The sequence below is a fragment of the Archocentrus centrarchus genome, chromosome 3, assembly GCF_007364275.1.
Source record: "Archocentrus centrarchus isolate MPI-CPG fArcCen1 chromosome 3, fArcCen1, whole genome shotgun sequence".
Lineage (NCBI taxonomy): Eukaryota > Metazoa > Chordata > Actinopteri > Cichliformes > Cichlidae > Archocentrus > Archocentrus centrarchus.
Window position 1 is genome coordinate 31,187,724 of NC_044348.1, and position 25,939 is coordinate 31,213,662.

At 41.6% G+C, this 25,939-nt stretch overlaps 1 protein-coding gene across 1 annotated transcript in view; it reads left to right on the plus strand.

The window, feature by feature from the left end:
• ntrk3b (neurotrophic tyrosine kinase, receptor, type 3b) overlaps positions 1-25,939 on the plus strand; it is a 230,823-nt gene that overhangs the window by 163,959 nt on the left and 40,925 nt on the right. The window contains exon 12 of the mRNA XM_030726087.1: positions 17,118-17,306. Coding sequence (XP_030581947.1) covers positions 17,118-17,306 — 189 coding nt within the window. The remainder of the gene's footprint in view (positions 1-17,117; positions 17,307-25,939) is intronic.

Here is a 25,939-nt window from a genome sequence, read left to right on the forward strand (position 1 = left end):
CTTTATTTTTGTCACAGTCATTCGAGAGTGTGCATGTTACAACCTCCACTGGGAATGATCAGTTGAATGTATTTGATTGGGCAATGCAACACCCTGCTGGATACCAGGATCAGCAGTTTTCCTGTGTCATGAACCAGCAGTGTGCCAGGCAGCATTAGGACTCCAGTGCAGGACTCTGAAGGCAGGAATTGAACTTAAAATCAGCTTGATTTGGTGGTAACCACCACAAAGATATTCACCATCATGTACTAACACTTGTCTTTAGTCCTGTCTTCTAATTACTTGTTTAGAGTGGGGAAAATTAGGAATATCTTTTGTAGTTATTTATTATAGAATTTTTTTTTGTATTTATTGTTGTATCTACACTGTTTTTGTATTGTCTTGCACTTTTTGTATTGTGTTACACCGTGATCCTAGAGGAACGCTGTTTTGTTTCAATATGTACTTGTATGTAGTTGAAATGACAATAAAACGTCTCTGACTCTGAGATGCACAGAGCAAGGCAAGAACCAACAAACTGGAAACTAGGAAACCATGGAACAAGGAGAGCACACAGGACGAGGGAGGACACCAGAAAAGCCGAGGAGCGACTGAGACTAATTAATATATATTAGTCTCAGTCACATGTGTGTGTGTGTGTATATATATATATATATATATATTATATATATATATATATATATATATATATATATATATATATATCTCTATCATCTCTATACTTCATATCTCTCTCTCTCTCTATCTCTCGCTCTCTCTATATCTCTCTCTCTCTGTCTCTCTCTATCTCTCTGTCTCTCTCTCTCTCTTCCTCTCTCTGTCTCTCTCTCTCGCTCTCATGCTCTCTCTCTCTGTCTCTCTCTTCTCTCTTCTCTCTTTCTCTCTCTCTCTCTCTATCTCTGTCTCTCTTCTCTGTCTCTCTCTCTCTCTCTCTCTCTCTCTCTCTCTCTCTCTCTCTCTCTCTCTCTCTTCCTCGTCTGTCAGCCTGTCTCTCTCTGTCTCTCTGTCTTTCTCTCTGTCTCTCTCTCTCTCTCTCTCCTCTCTCTGTCTCTCTGTCTGTCTCTCCTGTCTCTCTCTCTCTCTCTGTCTTCTCTCTCGCTCTGTCTCTCTCTCTCTCTCTGTCTCTCTCTCTCCCTCTGTCTCGCTGTCTCTCTGTCTCTCTCTTCTCTCTGTCCTCTCTCTCTCCTGTCTCTCCTCCTCTGTCTCTCTCTCTCTTATCTCCCCCACACCCCCACACCCCCTCTACCCACGGTAACAAGGATAGAGGAAACAGGTGGGAGCTGAGACTCATTGGGGAAAACAAGATAAGGGAAGTAGAACTAAATACAAAACACAGGAGAAAGGAGTCTATCAAAATAAGACAGGAAGAAACTAACAAGGACATGTTACACAGACAGAGACTTAACAGGAACAGGGAGGATAAACTGAAACTCCTGGAATAAACACAATCATTACAAACGGACACGAGACAACAAAGGAGGGTGAAACAAAGATGAGAAAACCAGAGAATACAAACAAGCTGTAACCACGAACGGAACCCAGGTAACTAAAACTAAGAAAACCTAAAAATATACATACAAAACACGGAGAAACGAAACAAGAACAAAGAACCAAACACACGCAATACTGCTAAGTTAACACAAAAGGATAAAAGACAGAACGCAGAGACGGAGACAAAACCAGACACGGAAACACGAGAGAGGCGGGAAAACACGGGGAACTAATAAACCAACAGTAATCTACAAACAACAGGCACAAATAACAAAACAAATAAGGAACCAAATAAGCAATACCTGCATCAGAAGATGATACTCAACGGCGAACCATGAACATTAAATCACTTCTCAAAAACAAATCACAAAACTCAAAGCAGGGACCGTGACATCCTTGATGACCTTGTGTTTTTTTTCTGGACCCGCTCGTCACCGGTGTTCCCGTTAGAACAGCGGATCGTATCTATTCAAATGAGTAAGAAGGCTGCAGTGTTAAAGCATCAATACCAGTGTTAAGGAAAAGCACTGTGTTCACCATCTGCTCTTTGTGACATGTAAAATTCCTTAATAGTGGTAACTTATTATGTGGATAGGAAACATTTCTTTCATAACGAATTGATGCAGTCACTTTTCAGGAACGGAGGACATCGGGTGTGGAAGTGTGAAGGTTGATTTGCATTCATGTGTCATGGTTAGATGTGCGATTTGAATGACTCCCCTCCCTTCCCCAGTGTGCACATAAACACACTTCCCTGCCTCCTCCTCCTCCTCCACCTCCTCCTCGTACGCCTCCACCTCCCGGCGTAACAAATCTGTTTGGTCCTGAACCCTCCAATGGAGGGATGCAGTTATGAAAGAACCGAGGCAGGAATCAAGACCCCTGAGACTGGAAACATGAACAAGGAAAAAGAGGAGAGAGGCAGGGACAGAGAGCATGGAGAGGGGGGGGGGGGGGGGGGGGGGGGGGGGGGGGGATAAATGATGTGAGTCTTTTTAAAAACTGCTTTTAAGTTGTGATGAAACAGCAGTTGCTCGGGTAAAACATGCTGATAGAGGAATTTAGGTTTTGATCAGTTGCTTTTGCTGTCATTCTGAAGGCATTCTATGTTCTTATCAGTATTCATATGGCTGCACAGATAAACTTTGGCAACGTGTTTAACATCCTGACAACAGGCTATTGAGCGCAGAGAAAGTAATCAGGGAAATTTTGCGAAGAAAACAAAGGGTGATGTGAGTGCATGGGGGGGGGAGAAAAACAGAGAATATTGACACTTGACTGATATCTCTTAGCTGGCTTGGGATTTGATTAAATGTGTATAACTAATTCTGGGTAAATGCTAAAGAAATGGAGCCTGATGCCACAAAGTGCAGAAAGTGTGGTTAACAATGACCTTAATGCGCTGCTTCCAATTAATTTTAAGCTGCTGTTAGGGTGTTTGCTTCATTACCTTAACCAGCTGGAAAAACCTTTCACTGCTTTTCTTACACCACGTTGTTCCGTTCAGCAGTACGATCTAAAATTTCTTCCTCTCTCGTGAAATATATGAGCGGTTATTTTATGGAAAGGGTTCTCTGAAGATGAATATCACCAATGTTGGAGAACCCCTGATAAGGGTAAATCCCTTATGTCTGAAGAGGAATTGGCATGAAATGGTTTTGATTTTGATCTTCTATTGGGATGAATGCCATCAATTTGGGTTTGATTTTTACAACATTTCTCAACAATCTATTGTGTTAATTGTGAAAGCCATACATACAGGTCATACACCGAATTGAAATACTGTTCCACCCAATACACATATTACAAATAAATAAAAAGTTTGAAAAATATGATGCACACTGAGAAACAGTCAAGGACAAATGTTCGTTTTTTTCTCTGTGATCACATTTCAGCAGCCCTCAGTTTTTATTTACTGCTGTTATGTCACATATGTTAAATGGTCCATTAGCTTTTGCAGTTGGTGATAGGGTGGGTTTCCCACTAATCACTGGGTTGCCAGCTTGTTCCTCTGACCCCTTCATGTTCAAAATGCAAGACGCCGAAGCTATTAAGGTTTATCAAGTCGCGCCAAATGACAGGCCGACACCTTACACGGCAGCTCAGCCCCCATTTGTATGCGAGTGTGTGTGTGTGTGTGAACAGGTGAATGAGAAACACACTGGGAAGGAAGTTGCAGAAGGGTTGTGGTGAAGAAGCATAAATGCAGAATATTTATCATTTAAATCACTTCTGCTGTACTTTGTGTTTACTTGAATGTTAGCATGACAATAACCTAAGAGGGTAAACGTAGTAAGCGCTGTGCCTCCTAAACCTCAGCCCACCAGTAATAACAGCTACTACCTGTCTGATTGCTGAGATGCTGGTTGTGCATAAATCTATGCTCCCCAGAGGATGACGCCACCTCTGTTGATCACTCAGTTCAACAGATGTTCACGATCCCCGGCGTTTTTACGATGGTAAAATAAAATGGAGAACAAACTAAACAGTACCCTCTGAACTCCCGTCTGTTGGCACTGTCAGTGTGCACAGAGCTGCACAGAGCAGCTAGCATTCCTGTAGACCATTTGTAGCTGTATTATCAGCCTGTAGTAGCAGGCATGATAGGTCAGTGGTTTTCAAACCTTTTGTGGTGAAGGCGCACATCTCTTCATATCTGGATAAAATAGCCTATTTGCCATCTGGCAGGGCACTGATTCTTCTGTTGATTGTATTGTCAGACGAATGCAATTCTGACCTATGACACCTGCAATTTTGTCCTCTGTAGTAAACTCCTCTAGCATATCACTTGCTGCCATCACCTTATCAGACATTTTCCCACAGTCCAGATGACTTATTTTCATCTGGATGTTTGTTTTCTCACTCCTTTTTTTTTTTTTTTTAGGTTACGGGTCACACTGGTGGTTATTTGGTTTTCTCCTTGCAAGAAAGTGATCCATTTTCCACCCTCACAAATTTTGTTGCCCTCCTTGCCATCACTGAGGGCCGTTGATGTGTCATGCTGAAATACTCTCCAGCATGTGGCAGCTGTGCAGATGATTTTTTTTTTTCTATTTTCTATTGGGAAACAAAGGCCTCCAAACCAGGTTGCTATAGTTAAACCAAAAACTAAAACTAGGTTTAAAAAGTGTCAAGAAAACCAGCCTGAAGAGACTGTATGTTTAGTAGTACCTAAAGTTCTTAAATAATAAATAAATAATAATGTATTCTTGAAATAGAATCCAAAGGCACACCTAGGTTTGCCTTACAGCGCAAGACTGGTGGAACCACTGTGTTACATTGTTACTCTTGTTCACTCTGAATGTTTTAGATATGCTGGGTGGTGTCCTCTCAGCTACTCACGCCCGTCTGTACTGCATTATACTGTCTGTGTGCAGTGAACTGTTCATGTTCCATAATTTCGGTTCAATACTGCGTTTGAACTGATTCATTTTAGTGGTGTATGGTCTGCTAAGAACACCACTAGCCAAGTTTTCACTATATTTCCCCCACATTCGACACAGTAAAGAAACCATAATCCTGTCTGCCCCTGAAACTAATAATTCACCTCTGTGCTAATCACTTCAACCCGAAACACTTGTTGGAAGTCGATCGACGGGGCACATTTGCATGCAGGGGCCGCACCAACAGCGCTGATGTATGCCATCATCAAGCAGTTTCGTGGCCCGCTGTAGCTGAATGTGGCTTTCCGTCTTGCCTGTGATTTACATGCAGACTCTGCCAGATGCTCGACGCCGGGGAATCATTTCATATTCTATTGCCATGACAAGAAATATATCCATCTAGCACCGGGTTGCTGCTCTGCATATGTTTGTACTGTATGCGTGCGCTGTTGCCTTTACTTTACTGCCGGGTTTATGGTGCAAACTGGTCTCCGCAACAATGCCACCAGAAGCTTTTCATTTCTTTCTGATTACATTGCAGTGAGAGAAGAATGAAACCCCACACGGAGTGAAAACTTATATGACTCTGAATATCTCCTCAGATTGCTGTTTTGGTTTTCAATTTGCGTTTGGGTGCATAACGTGTGCTAAAATGTAGGTCCATGGTTAGGGTAAAGATCCAGGCTCTGTCATGGTCATAAATCAAGGAACAGACTCTGGACAGCTCGGTTACTGGATGATGTCATTTTCCATCACTTTTCAGACTTGTGTAAAATTGCTTCGTCCGTCTTCGGGGAGCTTACAGGGTAATGTGTTGTCTAAGATATAAAAGCTGATAGGCCACTGTGGGAACAGAGTCGGAATGGCAATCTCAGTGTTTTCTTTTATTATCATTCTGAGAATCAAAACTACAGATATACAGCAACACAGACTGTAATTGGTTCGCTGCTGTGTCATTGCAGATAATGTTTAGTGTAGTGTAGACCGATTGATTCTAGAGGACGTGCGTACAAGTGGCTTCAGATGGGATGACTGATAGGTTTACAGCAGATTTCAAACGTGTGTTTATTTCTGTCTCGACTCAGACGTCCTTCCCCTCAGCATTTGTCGTTGTTTACACCACAATAAAGAGAGAGTACGCCGAGCTGTGTGGGGTGACTGTAAATTGTCGATAGCCCATAAATTTCAGCCGTCTTAGCTCACCATCAGCTGGAGTAGCAGCGTATTTCATACTATAGAGGCTGCTGCAACATGAGAAATGGGGTTACCCCGAGTTTGCCACTGCCGCACGCCTGTCACATGCTCACCATGCTCGAGTGGGAGGTTGAGTGAGCAGGTTGAGGGTGTTCGTCAGAAGGGTTATTTACATGTCTTCTTCAGTGCAGCGACGGGAGTTGTCATCTGAGTTTTGCACATAGCTGCAAGGCTTCTTCACACATTGGTGACATTTGGCAATTAACTGACCTTTTCAGAGCTCTTATGCTGCACTCACTGCGTAGTGATTCCCACATTTGGCTGATACCAAGCCAGCAGCAGCAACATCATAATAGTAGTCAGTGGTAGTCTTGTTTGGCTTATAGCAAGTCCACTTAGAGGGTGCAATTAAGAATCTGCAAGACATTTGCTGGTTGCGCTGACAGCAATATATCAGTAAATTAACCTGCCATATATAGGCACAGTGCTGAATAGTAAATGACCAGCTTTGATGGATTTATGAAAAAATCCATCTGCGAGCACCATGACAGCTAATATTTATGTCCTGCAGACTCATTGTCTTTCCCTCACAAGCACGTCATTAGCCTTGATTTCACACTTTTCAACCCTTCCCACGTATGTATTTAATTTGCTTCAAATCCATTGTTAACTAAAAGCGAGGCCTTGCCTCAGTAAGTTATCCTTCCTGTGTTCTCTTGTTCATTTTACATGTCCTCAAGTTAATTCCAGTCCTAATTAACTACCTTTGAAAGGAATCTGTGCGATAATTACCACAAGGAGGTGGAACGGAAGCAATCACACTCTGCACAATTTATTCCCCACCACAGGGAAAACCCTGCAGAGTCACCTGCTGCCTTTTTTTTTTTTTTTCCTTGTCCTGAGAATCACCTTCAGCTCTCACTTTTGTTTTTTAGGGAAACAGAGACACAAACAATCGGGCAGCTCCAGACATACCCCTCCTGCTGGTTTTTACTCTGGTCTGGCATATTTGAAGAAATAATTACTACATTAAACACAGAGTGAAATCACGAGTTAGAACTGGAATGAAAGCACCGAGAAGGTGAGACCAGAAAAAAAAAAAAATAGAAGGATGCATATGCAGCTGACATGTTAATGACATTTTAAGGCACCAAAAGGGATGAATTAGAGCTGGTCAGTGTGATCTGGTTCAGTCCTCAGACACACTGCCAGTCCAGCCTTCTGCACACAGTGAAAACAAGCAAGTAACAGCAGCAGTTTAAAGGTAAGGCTGGTGACATTTTACATTTAAACCCCTTGAAAAGGCCAATGCTGACAGTGTGTTTGTCTGTCTTAGGACTGTCTGAGGTCTCTCCCCGCTCTACATCACTCATCCCTAAGTTCACATGTTTTTTTTTTAACTGTTTTTAAGTTTCAAAATAGATATTATTAGAAAATTAATGAGTAAAAAGTGTGTTGGTTATGAACTATTTTCAGCTACTGATTAATACACGTTTGCTGGTTTAATAAGCATTACAGGAGCAGAACAGTGTATGTGTGTGCGTGTGTGTGTGTGTGCGCGCGATGGACTCAAAAACTACAATGTGTGTGTCAATAGTAATGATGGAGCATATCGACCAGTGCAATCAATGGTTGGTGTGCTTTTAGATTTTGGGCAGCAAAGGATTTTGTACCACAGAAAGGAGCGACATTAAGAAACTGCTCCAGAGACAGAACTTGTTATTGTTGCCTTTGTGTTTTCATGGGATTTATGAACTATGTTATTTTTTTTTTTTTGGAAACAATCAAATTTAATCCGGTTACAGGTGAGGGGAGAAATATCACTTTTGATTTGGATACTTTTGCCGAGGGTGTTTTTCTTGTATGCAGCTGCAGTTTGTGTAGTGTGTGGTTAGGGCTTCATATTTTCCTTTGAATCCAGCAAAATGTCACACATATTTTTCCACTCAATACTCTGAACAGACTTCACACTGCTGTGGGTAAGAGCAAAGCTTTTTTTTTTTTTTTTTTTTTCTGTGGGAAGAACATGTTTCCTTCATCTGCATTTTCTCAGCTCAGAGTGAATTGAGATTTTTTTTTTTTTTGAGAAAATGGAAGAAAACCAAAATGTTTTTGCCAATCTGATGGAAACATGATTATTTTTAGATTTTTTGGGGGGGGGGCCTTTTTGCCTTTCTAGACAGTGCACAGTGAAGGGAGAGAGATATAGGGGATGACTGGCCACAGATCAGACGTGAACCTCGGCCACCCGCACCACAGGCACACATGGTCGCCTGCTCATCCACTGAGCCGGAAGCTGGATTTGCACACATGAACTTATTTTTGCTGTTGTAATTTCAGTTAAAGGTAGTTACTCTCATTCTCTAAAAGTGACTGTCTATACCAATCTGTGTTTTCAGATTAATGTTTATGTATGCTGAAAAAGCTTTTAAGAGATTCATTTTTGGAATGTACACGGAAAGTTAAAGATTAATTATTAATTGATTCATTACTGTTAATGATTTAACCGCAGGACTTTAATTACGACTGAGCCAAAAGCAATGAGTCCGTATCAGTAACAACCCCTGCACTGAGTATAAATATATTTTACTGGTAGCAGTAAATACTTAATGGTCTCCTGGACTGACAGAGATGGTGCATTGGAGCAGATGTTTCCAGCAGCTAGATTTATACCCAGCAAACATGCCTGAAACACTGGCCAAAGCTGGTCCGACTGCAAAAACTGAACTACAGATGGACCGATGCTGATCTGACGCACAGTTCCAGTGAGGAATAAAATGCATCTGTCTATGCTGTTATTTATTTAAATGGTTGTGAACAAACGACCACACAGTGTCTTCTCCATGAGCACAGACTAGCATCACTGGAGCCTGTGTGTTTTTGTTGTTGTTGTTTTCTTCTGAGAACACTTTTAGTCCCTTTATGTTTACATGAAAGTTCATCTCATAAATTTAACACAGACTCTGTTCCCAGTGTCAGCACCATATGATGATGCTGGCACTGGGCTGAGTCACTGAAGTCAGTTAGCTCAGCAGGATTAAAAAAAAGTAGCATCATGAGTTATAGTCACCAATGACATTTTCTACAGAGAATGTTTTATTTATTTTTGCTTTATTCTAATACATAGAGAGATGAAGAAAACAATCCTTGAACACAAACTTTTTCTTGTTAAAAAGTCTATCAAGTGATATTCAAGAAGTGCCTTGAATCGAGGTAACGTTCACGATGTTGGCTCAACTTTTATTTTGGAACTATTTTTCAACTATAATCAGCCGTCAACAAAAGACCGCCAGCTGACGGTCATTCAGCATCAAATTGTTTGCTGATTATTAACTATTCAGTTCAATTCAGTTTTATTTATATAGCACCAAATCATAACAAACAGTCACCTCAAGGTGCTTTATACTGTAAGGTAAAGACCTACAATGATTACACAGAAAACCCAACAGTCAAAACGGCCCCCTATGAGCAGCACTTGGTGACAGTGGGAAGGAAAAACTCCCTTTTAACAGGAAGAAACCTCCAGCAGAACCAGGCTCAGGGAGGGGGGGGGTCATCTGCTGAGGGGGGAGAGACAGGACAAAAGACATGCTGTGGAAGAGCCAGAGATTGATAATAATTCATAGTTAAATGTACAGATTTATGTGCAGATTTATGGACATTTCCTCAACTTTTATGTGATCACTGCTATTTATCTGGCATGAAATTTGATTATGAAGGGTTGTCATACACCATAAATTATTAAATCACAAAGAACAGAAATTCATTTTATTGTCTTTTAAAAACAGTAAAATAGGATTTCATATTTTTATTTTTTTTTAAAAATGAGATCCACGTAAACAGATAATGGTGCAGTTTATGTATCCTAATAGCATCCTCTAAAAAAACTAAATGGAAAAAAAAAACATTTGCAGAGATATGAATTGTATTTGTGTATGTGATTTTTTTTTTTGTGTGTGTGTGTGTGTGTGTGTGTGTGTGTAGGATTTGTAGTTCCCTTTGCACTATTGTGCGTATTTGAATTTTAAATAGAAAAAGACAATGGACAATGAACATTTTTTTTAATTTTCAAAAATGGTGACTTTGACCTTGAAAATGAAATCAGATTTTCTTCGGCCACTAAGGAATATTTCCACAAAGTTTGATCAATTTTGGTTCAAATCCCCATGAGGTTAGATACAAATATGTGAATATTGTCCCAATCTCACAATGGTAAAGAATCCTTTTAAAAATTTATGGATCCGATCCGGATCATGATCCAGATCAACACCAAAATTTAATCACCGTTCTTTGTATCACCCCCAACAACTCCAGCAGTTCATAATTTTCAGAGCTATCCTGATAACAGACAAACAAACGCTACCAAAAGCAACAGCTGTTACATTCTTTGCCAGTAGGAGGCTTTTTCAAGATGTCTTTATAGCTTTCGTTTCCCGTACGTGGTGATTGCATATATGCAATAATCAAACTGTTCCCACTTGTGTTTAATCTGCAGCTTGCTAAATGTGCGGATGTGAGTTTGTGAGGTTTCATAAGGTGCAATATCAGAGATCTTTTTTTAGTCATGTTAAAAAGGTTTGGGTTCAGTGTGATTACGCTTACAAGATGACAAAGCCTGGAGATGAAAGGCGGCTTGTGTTTGAACAGTGGTAAGTTCAAAGGTGCTCGTGTGCTTTTAATTCATCACTGACGCCCGGCACTTGGACAAAACCTTAATTTACAAGTCCATTTTAAAACCCAGGAGGAGCCGGCTGTGCTGTCTCTGCTCCTGTAGAGTAAATTAGATTGACTTCTAAACTCTGAGAAACAGATGATGCAAATGTCACACTTGATCAATTGATTTGGCTGAATTAGTTAATGTACCTGCAACCCGTACATGAACATAAAACATCTGCTGCACTGCCAAAAGCCGGGATTGTGGGATGTTACTGTGAAGGAACACTGAGTAATGTAGACCCGAGTGACATGTCTTCTGTGGGGACACATTTCAGAAAAAGGGGAAGGATGTTGGCTGGAGAAACATATTGGCTGGCAAAAGCTCGAAGGATGTGAGCAATGAGATTTAACTAATCTTCAAACCCCGGCATGCCACAGTGATCTAAGACTTTTCCAAAAGGAGTCCCATGACAAACTGATATCTGTTACTCTGAACATGTTAAATTATTATTATTTTTTTCGCCACCAGTGCCACGTCCTTTGATGATCAGCTGCATTCTTGCCGCCTTGCGCGTCAGAGGCTGCGCAGCCACGGAGTCATTTGCAAGCCTTAGATTCTCCTCCATCGTGAAAACTTTTTAGCATCAGGCCTTTTGGAGGGTGTCTCATCAGTCATAAAGAGCTGCCTTCAGAGTCAAGAAGAGCAAAAAGTCCTGCAACAGATGGCGCGTTCCCTGCAGAGTCCTGATCTCATCATCATAGAGTCAGTCTGGGAATACATGAAGAGACAGAGGAGACAGAGGCATGTTCTCTGAGCTGATTGGAGGAGAAAAAAAACTTTAAAAAACAGCTGCATGAGTTTTGAAAGTGTCCTCACTAAAAAAAATATGTATAGTAGCATCAGGAAGAGGAGAACTAGAATGTGTATAAATATGAACCAATGAAAAATGAATGTAGTTCAATTTTTTAGTGTGTGTACATTCTTAAATGTTTCACATTTTGATTAATCTGCATATTTTAATTTTTGCTGAGAGGTGGATAAATACAATGCTGTCAGGTTGTTACAGTAAATATGAAGTTACTCAGCATAAAGCACAGGGAACAAGCTAGCTTGGTAACACATCCCATCTGCACATTTTATTATGCTATGCTTTTTTTTGAAAGATTACACAAGCAAAATACTTTATGGTAATTATGTTTCAAGGTGTTGGTGTGGGGATTTTGTTACCTTTGGATAAAGCCAGGCTACATATTTCCACTTGCTCCCAGCTGTGGTCGTGCTGGTCATGAGAATCATGATGTGGAGAGTAGACGTAGTTTTAGCATCTACCATGATTAAAGGCTTCTAATCTGTCAACATCATCACTTCCATGTTTGAGCCCCAACCACACAGGAAGCAGTTTACTCCCTATTTCCTGTCATATTGGTATCTGCATTTATAACAGCGGATAAATGAAAACTTAAAGAACTTTCCTGTTGATAACGCACGCTTGGATGTCACAAGCACGACAACCAGCTGATCCAAGCAGAGTCGGGCAGAAAATAAATGAGTAATCCATGTTACCGTGTTATATCATGTAATGTCATGTTATCTTAGTAAATAAATAAATACACATAAATTATAGGGAAATCTGTTTTTGTGCATATGAAGAAAAAAATTTTTGACGGATATATAGACAATTTTTAATTCATCAAATATCTTTAGAGATTGTAAAAATCTTATATGAGCACTTGCTGAGTTTGCACGTGATAGCTCCGTAACACAGGTCCACAGTCATCTGCAGTCAGGCTGAAGGTGGTGGATAATTCAGACTTCAGAAAAATTGTGGCAATACCTTGGCTGTGGCCCTTTTTGTAGCCCTTCTGTGACCATCTGCGATGGTTTTTGTTGCGGATGAGCAGCGGATGCTGTGTTCGCTCCGCCACTGAGGTGTTCCCAGGCCGGCCGAGAGATATAATCTCTCCAGTGTGTCCTGGGTTCGCCCCGGGTCCTCCTCCTGGTAGGACATGCCTGGAACATGTAACCTAAGAGGCGCCCAGGAGGATGCCCGAACCACCTCAACTGGCTCCTTTCGATGTGGTGGAGTAGCGGCTGTACTCTGAGTCCCTCCCAAATGACTGCAGTCCTCACCCTATCTCTAAGGTAGCGGGTTGGCTAGTGGCAGATTTTTATCAGACATGTGGCATTGGTTGACTGGATTAAGTTATCATCCTCCCTGTGGACAAATTTAGTGTTATGTGTGGACAACAAGGCTCAACAAATCCAGCAGCTCATTTATAGTGAAATGATGCAGACATTATATTGGAAAAGTTCACAGCTTCCCATTTTTGATTCAACACAATACTGCCCTGTGAGTGTCATACTGTACGAGTATGCAGTATACATAATACGCTAACAGAAGTGTGTAGGGAGACATGGTGATTGTAGGGCAAACTGACCATAACAAAAATCTGCTAACACTGCTAATCTTTATCATAGACAGTATAAAACATGGACACAGGGTCGATAACAAGAAGCCAATGTGGAAGTGCCTTTATCCTGCATTAAATCTGAAGGCCACCCGATGGCAATAATGCTGAGTTTTATTTTTTAAGCCAATATGTTGGTTACGAAAACAGTCATCTCGAGGCTTCAGAAACCAACGAACGGATGACATCATGGTAGCTACATCCACCTTTTAGACCGCCTGTGATATTAGATTAGATTCAACTCATTGTCATTGTGCACACAACGAAATGATCGTTCCAGATCACTCATCCAGAGACGAGTATCTGCAGTCATGCAGCCAGAGACCGGCGCCCCAGGACACAACGCAGCGCAGGGACAGGGGCTCGAACCGGCAACCCTCCGGCTGCAAGGCAAGCGCCTACCCACTGCTCCACTGCCATTAGTTTTACTGTGATTAGTCAACAGCCTGTCCAATTATGGAAGAACAACCATAACAGGACCAGGGAAGCAGGATCCTCATCTTTTAAGCTCTAGCTGCTCTAGTCACGACACTAACGCTGCAGGCACTGAATTGTAACATTCAGTGAGAGAGAGGGAAAGCTCATACTGCTGCATCATACTTACCACACTAACTGAAACAGAGTAGTCATTTATTTTCTCATCTTACCTGTATTCTACATCTTTAAATTGATACAAGTATCCGACTAATTTCAGGGTTGAGATACACACAGACAAATGACTGTATTAACATGAGGAACAGGGGCTGGAAACCTGACCTTCAGAGCCAATGAGATACTGCAGAGAAGATGAGACATGAAAAAGAATGGAAAAATAGCAGAAAGTTGGCTCATTTCATTTTCCAGTTCTCCTGAATAAATCAAAGTTGGTTTAATAGAGAGGAACCTTGCTCTCAGATAGACGTTTCGGGGGAAAATGTCCAGTGCTGAATTCCATTCTGTGCGCAGGCAACGTCTCAGATGATAAAACCCCTCTCGGATGCCGTCGGGCCTTTTCATCACTCAGGTAACATAAATGCAATTTTTAGGGTGTTCTCAAGTCAAGAAGTCCAATTTCCCCCTCACTCCTCAGAAAACCTTCATCTACCAAAAAAATCAGGGGAGGGGAGGTTTCTGTGTAGTTTGGAGCGCTGCAGTTTGGACTGAGGCCAGGCTTTCCCTGAGGCATCATTGATCTGGCACCAGAGTCTGATCAGATGGGTTTTCATTCCATTTCATATTGTACTAAAAAGCAGAACATAATCCAGGGATGCTTTTGAGGCATCTTCTTTCATTTTTTTTAAAGATTTAAACATGAATCATAAAGATTTTCTAGGTAATGATTTTATTTCGAGTGTAGTGATGTTTGAAGCGGTATATTGCACATATATCTTTGTGCCTGCGCTGTGTAACAGAGGGTCAGAGGCATCAGCAGAGATTTAGTGTGCCACCTGTTCCCAGTGGTTGGGTAGGTAGTTGCTGGTGAAGACCTGTGCTCTGCTGTGCACATCTCTCTAATAAAGCAGGCACTCAGGTATGAAATCCCGGCAATGAGAATAAATGTTGTGAATAAATTGTTGCTCACATGTGTCACTTCATCACATGCCACCTCAACCCCATCTCCCATCCACTCAGGGTCTATAATTTGATATGCCTGGGTCTTGATTACTATTTACAGTGTTGTCAAGGTGAGCAAAAGACTCAACATGGAGGGTAAACAGATTCACTGTCACTGCTCCTCTGAATCAGCTGCTGTTGACTTTATTTCCACTCTCTGTTTCCTTCGTGCCCTCCCTCTTCCTCTCCTCATTCCCCTCTGAAGATTGCAGTTGTCAGAGCTCTGCGTTGCTTTTGGCACAGCAGTGATAGAAGAGCAAACTGCATCACATTGGCTTACAGTAAATCATGTCAGAGTCTTTCTATGAATTTTGATTAAAGAAAGGAAATTATGCTGGGTATTGACAGGAGTGTGTTGTATGACAACATAAATTCAGAATTCAGACGACCTCACTGCTCCGGTGCTACCTGTGCTGATAGCAATTCCTTTCTTTTTTTTTTTTAATACATTTTCTGTCTCCATTTATCAAAAATCTTCAGAGTCAGTATGACAGAAGTCAATGAGGGCTGGGTTGTGCATCACTTTTCATTGCTTTGACATTTTTTCAGCTTTCTTTCCCATGCAACTAAACTGCAACTGCAATTCCGTTTTCAAGCAAAACCTAATTGCATCTGCAGGGAAACATTCACAATTAACAGATTTGAAAAGTTGCATATGTTACTGCCAAACTTGTTTTTATTTTCCAGCAAATCCGGTGATGTGATACAACACACTCTTGTAGCGCAAACAGCGTTTTTCCCCGCAGCATTATTTGATGATTATGTTCAGCCACTCGCAGCCCTTTTTGATTCCTCCATCCACCCGAGTTTCCTTTTGTAGATCTCGGTGCAGTTCGGGTGGTGCTTCATTCATTCAAAAGAAAAGCTGCCTCTGAACATAATGCAGCCAGCAATCGCACTGCAGTTATGTTGTTTGTTTGTTTTTTTATGTAGTACTGTTATAATAATTGCTAAACACATTTGAATGCATAGCACAAAATGACTGCAATTACACATAACCCATTTCAGGGGTTTCTTAAGGTGTTGAGTAGATGGCAGCTGCCCTTAAATAATCCGTCTACACGAGAGGTGAAAGAAGTCCAGTTGTCTGAGCACATATACGACACAATTTCAGGGTCACATTTCTTCAAATTTGCTTTCCATCTCTCAATTCTATAAGGAAACTTTTCCCCCCTCATGGAAGTGGAAAGTTTTCTGAGCACATCTAAACAAGATCGCTGAGATGGGCTAGGCAGGAAAAAAAAAATTCCCAAATACATTGCAAGAAAGGACATGTGTGGGGTGGATTGCTGAAGATCTGACATGTGTAGGTTATCTTTGCAGGCATGTACCTGTTGCCTGTCACCGAGGGAGATGGTTTTCTTGTTGGGAGATAAATGTCGTCAGTGTTTTATTCTGAAAGCTGCGAGGTGCTGAGATGTGTAGGAAGCATTTCTGTTGAGCTTCGGATGGATGAATAAAATGCTGGTTAGAAAACGTGAACTCTGTGAAAAGAAAATGCTGTAAATGTAACATCTGTGGACAGATGTTAGTGAATTAATGATTGAATTGACAGTTTTCGAATAATGAATATGTAAGAGTAAACACCTTACACATTCAATATTGGATTTTGACATACCTTAAAAATTAAATAAAACTAAGAGCTTAAAGCTCAGGAAGTAAAAACCTGTAAACTGCACCAGATGAACCAGGTAAACAGAGTTTATTGGGGAATAAATTGGGTTTCTCTTTCTTGTTATATGAGATTTTTTTTTCATTTAAGCCCTCAACTCAAAATAAACTTTTTTTACCGATTTCCAGCTGCCTAAATGTCAAAATTGCTTCTAATCTAGCGTTAGTCATTTTTTAATAACTGCGCATATGAACCATTTTTCTATAACATAACATAAATAGCATTTTTCATTCTCTTTAATTATTCTGAATTAGTTGGAGGAAACAATTTTAATAGGTTTATATCTAGTTATTGTGGGTATATGCCAATAGAAACATGAAGTCATATTTATTGTAGCTGGCTCTTATTTTCACTGGCCTGTGCCTGCAAAGTGAAACCAAACCTCCTACCTTGAAGGTAGTCACTCACACGTCACTTGGTGAATCTAATTTGATGACTGTGACTCTAGTTAAAGATCACTTAGATGTTTAAGACATAGAAGAATACTGCATACTTCATTCTCATCTCTAAGAATATAGTACCAACCCAGTTTACACCCAGAATTTCTTTTTCTAGAAAATTGTATTTGTATCTCACCAAGTAAATTGTAAAAAAAATAAATAAATAATAATTATTATTATTTTTTTGAAGTAAATTATTCTTCTTCTGTCTCCTTCCAGGACCAGTAGCTGTAATCAGCGGTGAGGAAGACTCTGCTAGCCCTCTCCATCATGTCAACCACGGGATTATTACCCCTTGTACTCTGGATGCTGGTCCTGATGCGGTTGTCATAGGGATGACGCGTATTCCTGTGGTGGAGAATCCTCAGTACTTTAGACATGGACACAACTGCAACAAGCCAGCCACCCGTAAGTCCTTCCTGTTTGTCTGACAGCAGTTTAAAGTGCCGGTCTCGTGTCTGGATAAAGATTCTGCTCAGCCTTCTGTAAAATTATCGTTCTTTTTACATGGAGTATAAATGACTGCACTCATGTTGAGGAATAGACATGACCAGTATCACAGTATACTGAGGATATTTTACATGAAGCATTGGCCAATTATCATAAAACCTTGGAAACAGTGCCTAAAGACATTCAGCCTGACTCCAGACTTCATTTAGAAGCAGCAGGTTTGATTGAAAAGAGGAATGTCGGATTTCTGGATAATCTCACAAGACCAGAAAGCTGCTTTGCATCCAAGGATGAGTTAAACCAGGCAGCCAGGTGGGGTCTAAAACACATGTGCATCATACACAGCTGTGTAGTCTCACAGTTCAGCTTAGGTTCTTGCAAAACTAGTGCTGACAGGTCATAAACAAGGGCTGACAGGATCACCAATATGGTGATTAATGCGGCACATGTTTATACTTGTTCCAACTATACAACCGTACAGCACGGTAGTGGAAAGGTACAGTAAGAGCTGTCGCCTTAGAGGAAGAAGGTTCTGGTTTGAAGCTGCTGGCCACCTGTGGCCTTCCCTTGTAGAGTCTGCATGTTCTCCCTGTGCCTGTGTGCTCTGCTGGTACTCTGGCTTCCTCCCACAGTCCAAAGACATGCATATTAGGTTAACTGGCAATTTTAAATTGGCAGTGGGTGTGAATATGAGCATGAATGGTGTCTGTCTCTCTGTGTTTGCACCTGATGGCCACTCACCCTGTGATGGAAATTACATCTCATACCCAATGTCTGCTGGGATAGTCTTGTGGCTTATTCCGAAGGGTTTCTGTTAGCAATCATTACTGCTGGTGACCATTATTATACATTAATGGCAGCATTTTTCTAGGATTGGGCTAATTAAACTAAAGCTGTAGGGTGTGTATGAAGCAGAAAGTGCCACAGCGTGTTATCTAGCATAAAGAAAAGTGCAACATCTGGTCAGAGAGCCAGATATCAAACACCACATCTTTATGAGGCTCATTCTGACTGTTGCACCTCCATTATAATTAGCTGTTTATCTTTTCAATGAGAATAGCTGAGGCCCTCGGGGCAAAGGTATAATTTAGATTCATCTAGAGAGTCAGTTTGATCATATGGTGTTTGCATCAGGTGGCGTGGTGCCAGGCTTTTTATATAGGACCTGTTTAGCAAAAAGCCGTCTTCTGTGTACCCGTGACTACCGTACAGATATCCCTGCAAAAATATCACATGCTTTCCCTCGGGAGTCATGTTCCAGGTTGGAGGAAGACAACACCACTTTAAGGCCTAATTACTCACAATTATACTGACTGCTCAAGAGAATCAGCAGAAAGCTACTGTGCCAGCAGCCAGCCCCAGCCCAGCGCCTGCTGCTGCTTCCATTTCAGATTATACCAGTCAAACCAACCACATTCAGTCAGGAAGCAGGCACTGAATGGAGGATCATGTAGTTTACATATACTGCTGCAGGTCTGTTCGGCTCAGATCTGCGTCGTTTACATTTTAGCTCAAAATGGCTGCTGGACAGGCTAACAGAAGTTGACTTCTGACTTGCAGCCAATGAGAAGGAAGGAAATCCCATTTAGAGGTGATAAATAAATGACCGGTCTTATGTATTATGAATTGCATGAATTGTTAATGTCCAGCCAGTGACTGATTTATAACATCTCACGCCTTGCACAGGAGATCTGATTGGGAGCTAATGAATAAATGACAATGGGCACAAATGAAACTTTCTCTCAATCACCGTGCACCTCGAACTGAAAGTCAGACATGACGGCTTTGACTCAGTCTTTATCGAATGTTCTTCATCTCAGTACTGTATGCAGTACCCTTAGTTCTGTTCTTCATTATTATTTTTAATTTAATTCTGTGTGCATGCGTTTAAAAAAAAATAAATAAATAAAACGTAGGAAATGAACCCTGAATTCATCACAAGGTCATAATGGCCACTGCTTTCTGCCATTGGCTACAAAAACAAAATGGATCCGAACAGTTTCTGCCTCTGCCGATCATTCACTGAATATGAATGCATTCTTTACCCCGAGGACACAGGGAGGGGAAATGTCTCTGTGCATATGTGTATATCTGCAGTTAGTGTGTGTGTGTGTGTGTAGGTGTATGTGAGTGAAAATGAATCTGTGGTGGATGGATCTCAGTATACTCTCTTAGTGTGGCTTGTATGTACAAGGTATTTGCCAATATGTCACCTTACTTTCCTCCTTCTCCTGCATAATTGATGATTGATAAGCATCCTGAGTCAGGGGCCCCTTGGGTGCCCCCATAGGCCTCGGGGGTCCCCATTGTCCAGCTGGCCTTGGTCAGACTCATTGTTTTGCAGCTTCACGTGCCAACACAAGAGCTGCACTCAGCTCAGATACAGCACGGCTGCTTTCTGGTGCTCGGCCACTAATCCATAATGTATTCATTCATTTACTTGAAAGCTTCTTATTCAGGAGAATAGCTCGCTGCCTGGGTGTCTCTGTCTGTCTCTCTCTCTCACACACACACACACACACACACACACACCTCCATTGGTCAGTCTAGCAACGAAGACACTACCTAACACATACATAAATTTAACACTCCCATACTTCTCCTTACCTGTGCCCATCAAGAGTTCACTAATGTACTGGTCAGTCCGAGCCTGCTTCTGCTACCTCTGGGTAATTTATGGTGTCCCTTGCTGTCGTGCTGTGTGCATTTTGAAATCAGCTCCAGCGATAACAATGGGGGGAGGGGGGGGGGGGCAGTGTTTAGCTGCTGCTGCGGCTGCTGTGTGCCATTCTGGCTCCTGTTAAAACAGCTGCATTGAAGAGAAACCGCCTGCTGCAGAGCTTACACCACTGATTCCAGTGTGCCCTTACCAAATGTATTATTCATGAGTGTTTGATCTACAAGTCAAACCTGGCAAAGGAATATAAATATTGGCACCAATGGTTAAATAGTTACAGTCACACCAAATAGAGTGCGCAGTATCTTGGCTGTTTAGGCCGTTGCACCTGAGATCAGTGCTGCAGTCAGTCCCTTTGCCGCAGGAGGGAATATGAAAAATGAACATAAACATCATTACACTGTAGTTGCCCTCTAGTTGAACCAGCAACCTGTACATGTGTAGATGGAAACGGGCTGGAAAATACAGCTGTCATTCTCACGCCAATTTAGAAACACGCTGCAGCGTCGTGCAGTTGGTTAATATTCCGGTTGAACTGGTGGCCTCCGGTTGAAAACAGGTGAGCTGTGACTGATGAGGACTTTTGTTGAGATGAGCTTTGTTTTGTTTTGTTTTTTTTCACTGAAAAAGGCCAATCCTGGGGAAATGTAGCCGCATTAGGGAGATAAAGGCAGGAAAGGCAAAGGACAATTCTTTAGCCTAATGACAGATCTGTATCTAGCTAGATCTGCTGTCTCCCAGCAAGTGGCTTTGTTTTATCACTTAGCTTGCTATTTTAATTATGGATTTGTCACATCCTGCTGGCCAAAATTAGACAATAGCTTTTGATGTTGGAGTATAGCGTGTACCCTTTCATTATAACCATGTTACAGATATTACTCCTGGGCAAGTTCCGGACAAACTCTCTCTCTGTCCCCTCTTCTTTTTGTGTAACAGAGACATAATTATGCTCAAGGTGCTGTTTTTGAAGATCAAAATGTTACCAGCAGGGACAAGGAGTGACTAATTTGGCAGCTTGAAAGCTAAGCAAATGAATGGAAATGTAGAACAGATTGATTGAAAGGCAGTCATCATGTTCCAAGGCTGCAATTCCATGAATTATAGTTTGAAACAGAACAGCACCGCAGGCTAGACGGTCGTGAATTCAAACAACCTATTTAAGTTTGTTACCCAAAAAAGTGCAAGATGATTTCCTTTCAGCTCAGACCTGGAAAGAGCAAAATTCAAACTTCTTTGCTGAATGCGATCTAAAACAGGCAAAATTCTGTGAAAATTGTGCCCTGACAGACCAAAACTTGTACGTAGATTTGCCAAAGATCCCAAAAAGTTGTGGATTTCATTTACAAAACCTGAAAAAAGCTGAAAAACCACTTAAAATACAGAAGTATTTCTCCACTTTTCTTGATGTTATAAATTGAAACAAAGTGCCTTGCAGCTTATAACTTGGGACATATACTAGTGTGCGTGTAACTGATGTACACCAACAGCGATTTGTTTTCAGCATTAACGTGGGAGCAAAGAGCTGTGCATTTGAATTTAAATAGCACATTCTCATGAGTGTTGACAGGTCAGCACCATAATGAATAGTTAATTCCCATCACAGAGGACTCAGCACAGAGCATTTCAGCTACAGAATAATACAAATCTAAATAACACCAATTTTCCCAAGCAAACTTACATAAACACACTTTTCTGCTTTATAATAGAAACGCAGTTTACACTGTATCTATTGGGACTAACAGCTAAGGGGGATAGCATGCCTCATCTCCTTTAGGATGTCAAATATAACGAGTCAAGACTTTTAAAGAAACTCCCCTGAGCAGCAAGTGTAGAGAACTTAGTGCTTAAGTGTGCTTAAAGTGTAAAGTTTAATCTAGCAGTAGCAATAAGGTTGTGCTTTGGGAGAAGCTATTGTCAAAAGGAAATCAATCACAGTAAGTGTTATTGTATGGATCCACTGTTCAATATCAAATATTCGATTCAATTTTATTTACATAACACCAAATCACAGCAGTCACCTCAAAGCACTTTATATTGTAAGATAAAGACCCTACGATAATAGAGAGAAAACCCCAACAATCAAAACAACCCCCTGTGAGCAAGCACTGGGTGACAGTGGGAAGGAAAAAATACCTTCAAACAGGAAGAAACGTCCCATAGAACCAGGCTCAGGGAGGGGCAGCCATCCACTGAGACCGGCTGGGGGTGAGGGGGAAAGAAGGCAGCAGAGGGAAATGGGACAAAAGACACACTGTGGAAGGATCCCAGAGATGAATAATAACTAATGATTAAATACAACGTGGTGTATAAACACACAAATATTGTGCAAATGTACAATAATTTTAAAAACATCAACTTTATTTGGTGTGTGTATATATATATATATATATATATATATATGATACGTAAGATGGCGCCGGTGTGTGTGGCTGCTCGTCTGTCATTCTCATGTTTGTTTGTGTTTATATTGTTTTTAACCTATGTCATTTATGGAACTGAGTCTCTGCTGGTGTATGATCGCCGAACACTACTGGACCTCCAACCTTCGGTCCAGGACATGGTGATATTTGGTGTTGGTGGACAGCAATCCTTGCCCCCGTTTCTGTCGGAGATTCCGAGTCATCTGTGGCGGGTTCCTGCGCTGCCTTCCCGGCGGAGACGTCATCGTCGTCGCGGAAGAAGAAGCGGCCGGCTGGTGAAGCTGAAATTTTACCTGACGCACTCTTCTGCTTCTACCCGATCGGTGCATGGATCGTTTCTAGGATCTCGTGTGCCTCGGCGTTTCCTGGATCCCGTTGATGCCTGTTTGGTGCCCATTGTCGGCTTTGAAGCCCTTCGGCCCCGCCGCCCATGCCCTCTCCGGCTCAACATGCGCCGACAATGTCTCCGAAACCTGAGACCGCTGTGCCGGGTTTCCCGACTTGTTGGAGCCCATGCTCCAGTTCCTGTCAGGATTGGCCTGGTAAATGCCAGGTCGCTGGCGAATAAAACTTTTATTCTTCGGGACTTTTTTAGTTCCCGTAACCTGGATCTTCTGTTTGTGACTGAGACGTGGCTGAGTGTTGGCGAGTCCAGTGCTCTGTCTGAGCTTTTACCAGAGGATTGTTGTTATTTTAACTCACCGCGGGCTTCAGGGAGAGGCGGAGGCACAGCGACTGTTCACAAACAGGACTACAAATGTAAGCAGTGCTTTCTACAGTCGTCATTCTCCAGCTTTGAGTTTACCTCGTTTGAGATGAGGCACATTAACCCGGTTTTCTGCGCTGTGGTTTACCGGCCCCCCAAATACAACAAAAACTTCATAAATGACTTCTCTGATTTTCTAGCAGGGATTATACCTAATTATGAATATGTTCTTATTGTTGGAGATTTTATTATACATGTGTGTTGTCCTGATAAGCCACTGGTAAAGGACTTTTTAAGCCTTCTTGACTCTTTTAACCTGGTACAGGCCGTACCCGGCCCTACACATGAGCACGGACACACACTGGACCTGGTTCTTTCCTGCGGTCTGCCTGTGACTAACCTGGAAATCTGTGACTCTGTATTCTCGGATCATCTGCCTGTGTTATTCACTGTTAGTTTGACACGTACTGCAGTTAAAACCCGCGCTCCTGTTCGGCGCTGTCGGGTTATTAACCCGTCCACTGCCGCTCAGTTTTCTACTGCTTTTTTTCACCTCTGTGGTTCGTTTGACTTTCTCTCCTCTGATACAGAAGAGCTTATTTCTTGGTTCTTCTCTTCCTGTCAAACCATCCTGGACTCGGTGGCTCCATTAAAAACCAGGCAGCCAAAGACTAAACCTGAGCCGTGGTTTAATGACAGAACTCGTGCTGTGAGGAGGGAATGTCGCCGAGCTGAACGAAGGTGGAAAAAAGATAAACTGCAGGTGACTCTTCAAATTTTAAAAGACTGCTGGCGTCACTACCAGAGCACGGTTAAAGAGGCAAAAAGGGAATACTTTGCAAAAATTATTTCCTCCAACAGCCATAACCCACGTCTTTTGTTTAACACTATTAACTCTGTGCTTAATGCTCCCCAGAATGCCTGTTTGGAAGCTTCTCCTGATACGTGCAATAATTTTCTGCGTTTTTTTATTGAAAAGGTTGCTAGTACCAGGGCTCTTATCACAGCTCCTGGTTCTGACCCCTCTGTTTCAGTCCCTTGCTCTGCTGTTTTCACTCAGTTTGAGTCTGTGACTCTCTCACTTTTAGAGGATGTGGTCGGCCATATTAAGCCATCAGGTTCCCCCCATGATCCTGTCCCTCCACGATTTTTTAAAGAAATTTTATCTAGTATAGGGCAGCCTGTTCTTACCATTATAAATAGCAGTCTGTCCTCAGGTGTGGTCCCTGCTATTTTTAAACATGCAGTAGTCCAGCCACTGCTTAAGAAACCTGGTCTTGATCCTGCTGTGCTGGCTAATTATCGGCCTATTTCCAAGCTGCCTTTTCTTTCTAAGGTTTTAGAAAAAATTGTGTACTGTCAGCTGAAACAGTTTTTAGATGAGAATAGCACCCTGGAGGTTTTTCAGTCAGGTTTTAAAACCCTTCATAGCACAGAATCTGCTTTATTAAGGGTTTTTAACGACATCCTTCTTGCATGTGATTCTGGGAACCATGTTGTTCTGGTTTTACTTGACCTAACTGCTGCCTTTGATACAGTAGATCACAGCATTTTAATATCTCGTTTACACCACTTAGTAGGCATTGGTGGCACTGTTCTTAAATGGTTCAGTTCTTACCTGGCAGAGAGAACTTTTTCTGTGAGCATTCTTGATGCTGAATCATCTGCTGCTTCTCTGCCATGTGGTGTACCGCAGGGCTCAATTCTGGGCCCACGGCTTTTCTCACTGTATTTACTGCCTCTGGGTTCTATCCTCAGAAAACATGGAATCTCATTTCATTGTTATGCTGACGATTGTCAAATTTATTTGCCCTTGAAGAAGAAGGATATCCATTCCATAAAACATCTCCTGGCATGTCTAGGTGATATTAAAGCTTGGTTGGCCTTGAACTTTTTAAATTTTAATGAAAAGAAAACAGAGGTAATGGTGTTTGGACCCAGTGGCTCCTGTGAGTCCTCCTCTGTTGACCTGGGACCCTTGGAGGTATATTTTAAACCCATTATTACTGATCTTGGTTTTAAGGTGGACAGTGATTTTAAATTGGACAGCCAAATCAGAGCTGTGGTTAAGTCCAGTTTTTATCATTTGAAGCAATTGGTATCAGTAAAAGCATTTCTATCTAGGCAGCATTTTGAAACAGTGATCCATGCTTTTATTTTATCTCGACTGGATTACTGTAATTCACTTTATTTTGGAGTCAGTCAGTCGCTACTCTCACGTCTGCAGCTGGTTCAAAATGCTGCTGCACGACTTTTGATGGGAACTCAAAAGAGAGAGCACATGACCTCTGTCCTGGCCTCACTTCACTGGTTGCCTGTACATTTTAGGATTCATTTTAAGATTCTTATGTTTGTTTTTAAATCTTTGCACAATCTTGCCCCGCCTTACCTCTCTGAGCTTCTTCACCCCTACATACCTTGCCGGTCTCTCAGGTCAGCAGACCAGCTGCTCTTGGAGGTACCAAGATCAAGAAGGAAGCTCAGAGGGGACAGGGCTTTCTCTGTTGTTGGTCCTAAGTTATGGAATGACTTGCCTTTGCAGGTTAGAGCGGCCCCTTCACTGTCCACTTTTAAAGTTCGTCTTAAAACCCATCTTTTTTCCTTGGCTTTTAACTCCAGCGGGATCTAGTTTTAAACTGTTTTTTTTTTTTTTTTTTTTTTTTTTTTTTAACCTGAAAGAGTTATTAAATTGTTATTTATTTGTGTTTTAATGTACAGCACTTTGTGTCAGCTGTGGTTGTTTTAAAGTGCTTTATAAATAAAGATGGTATGGTATGGTATATATTTA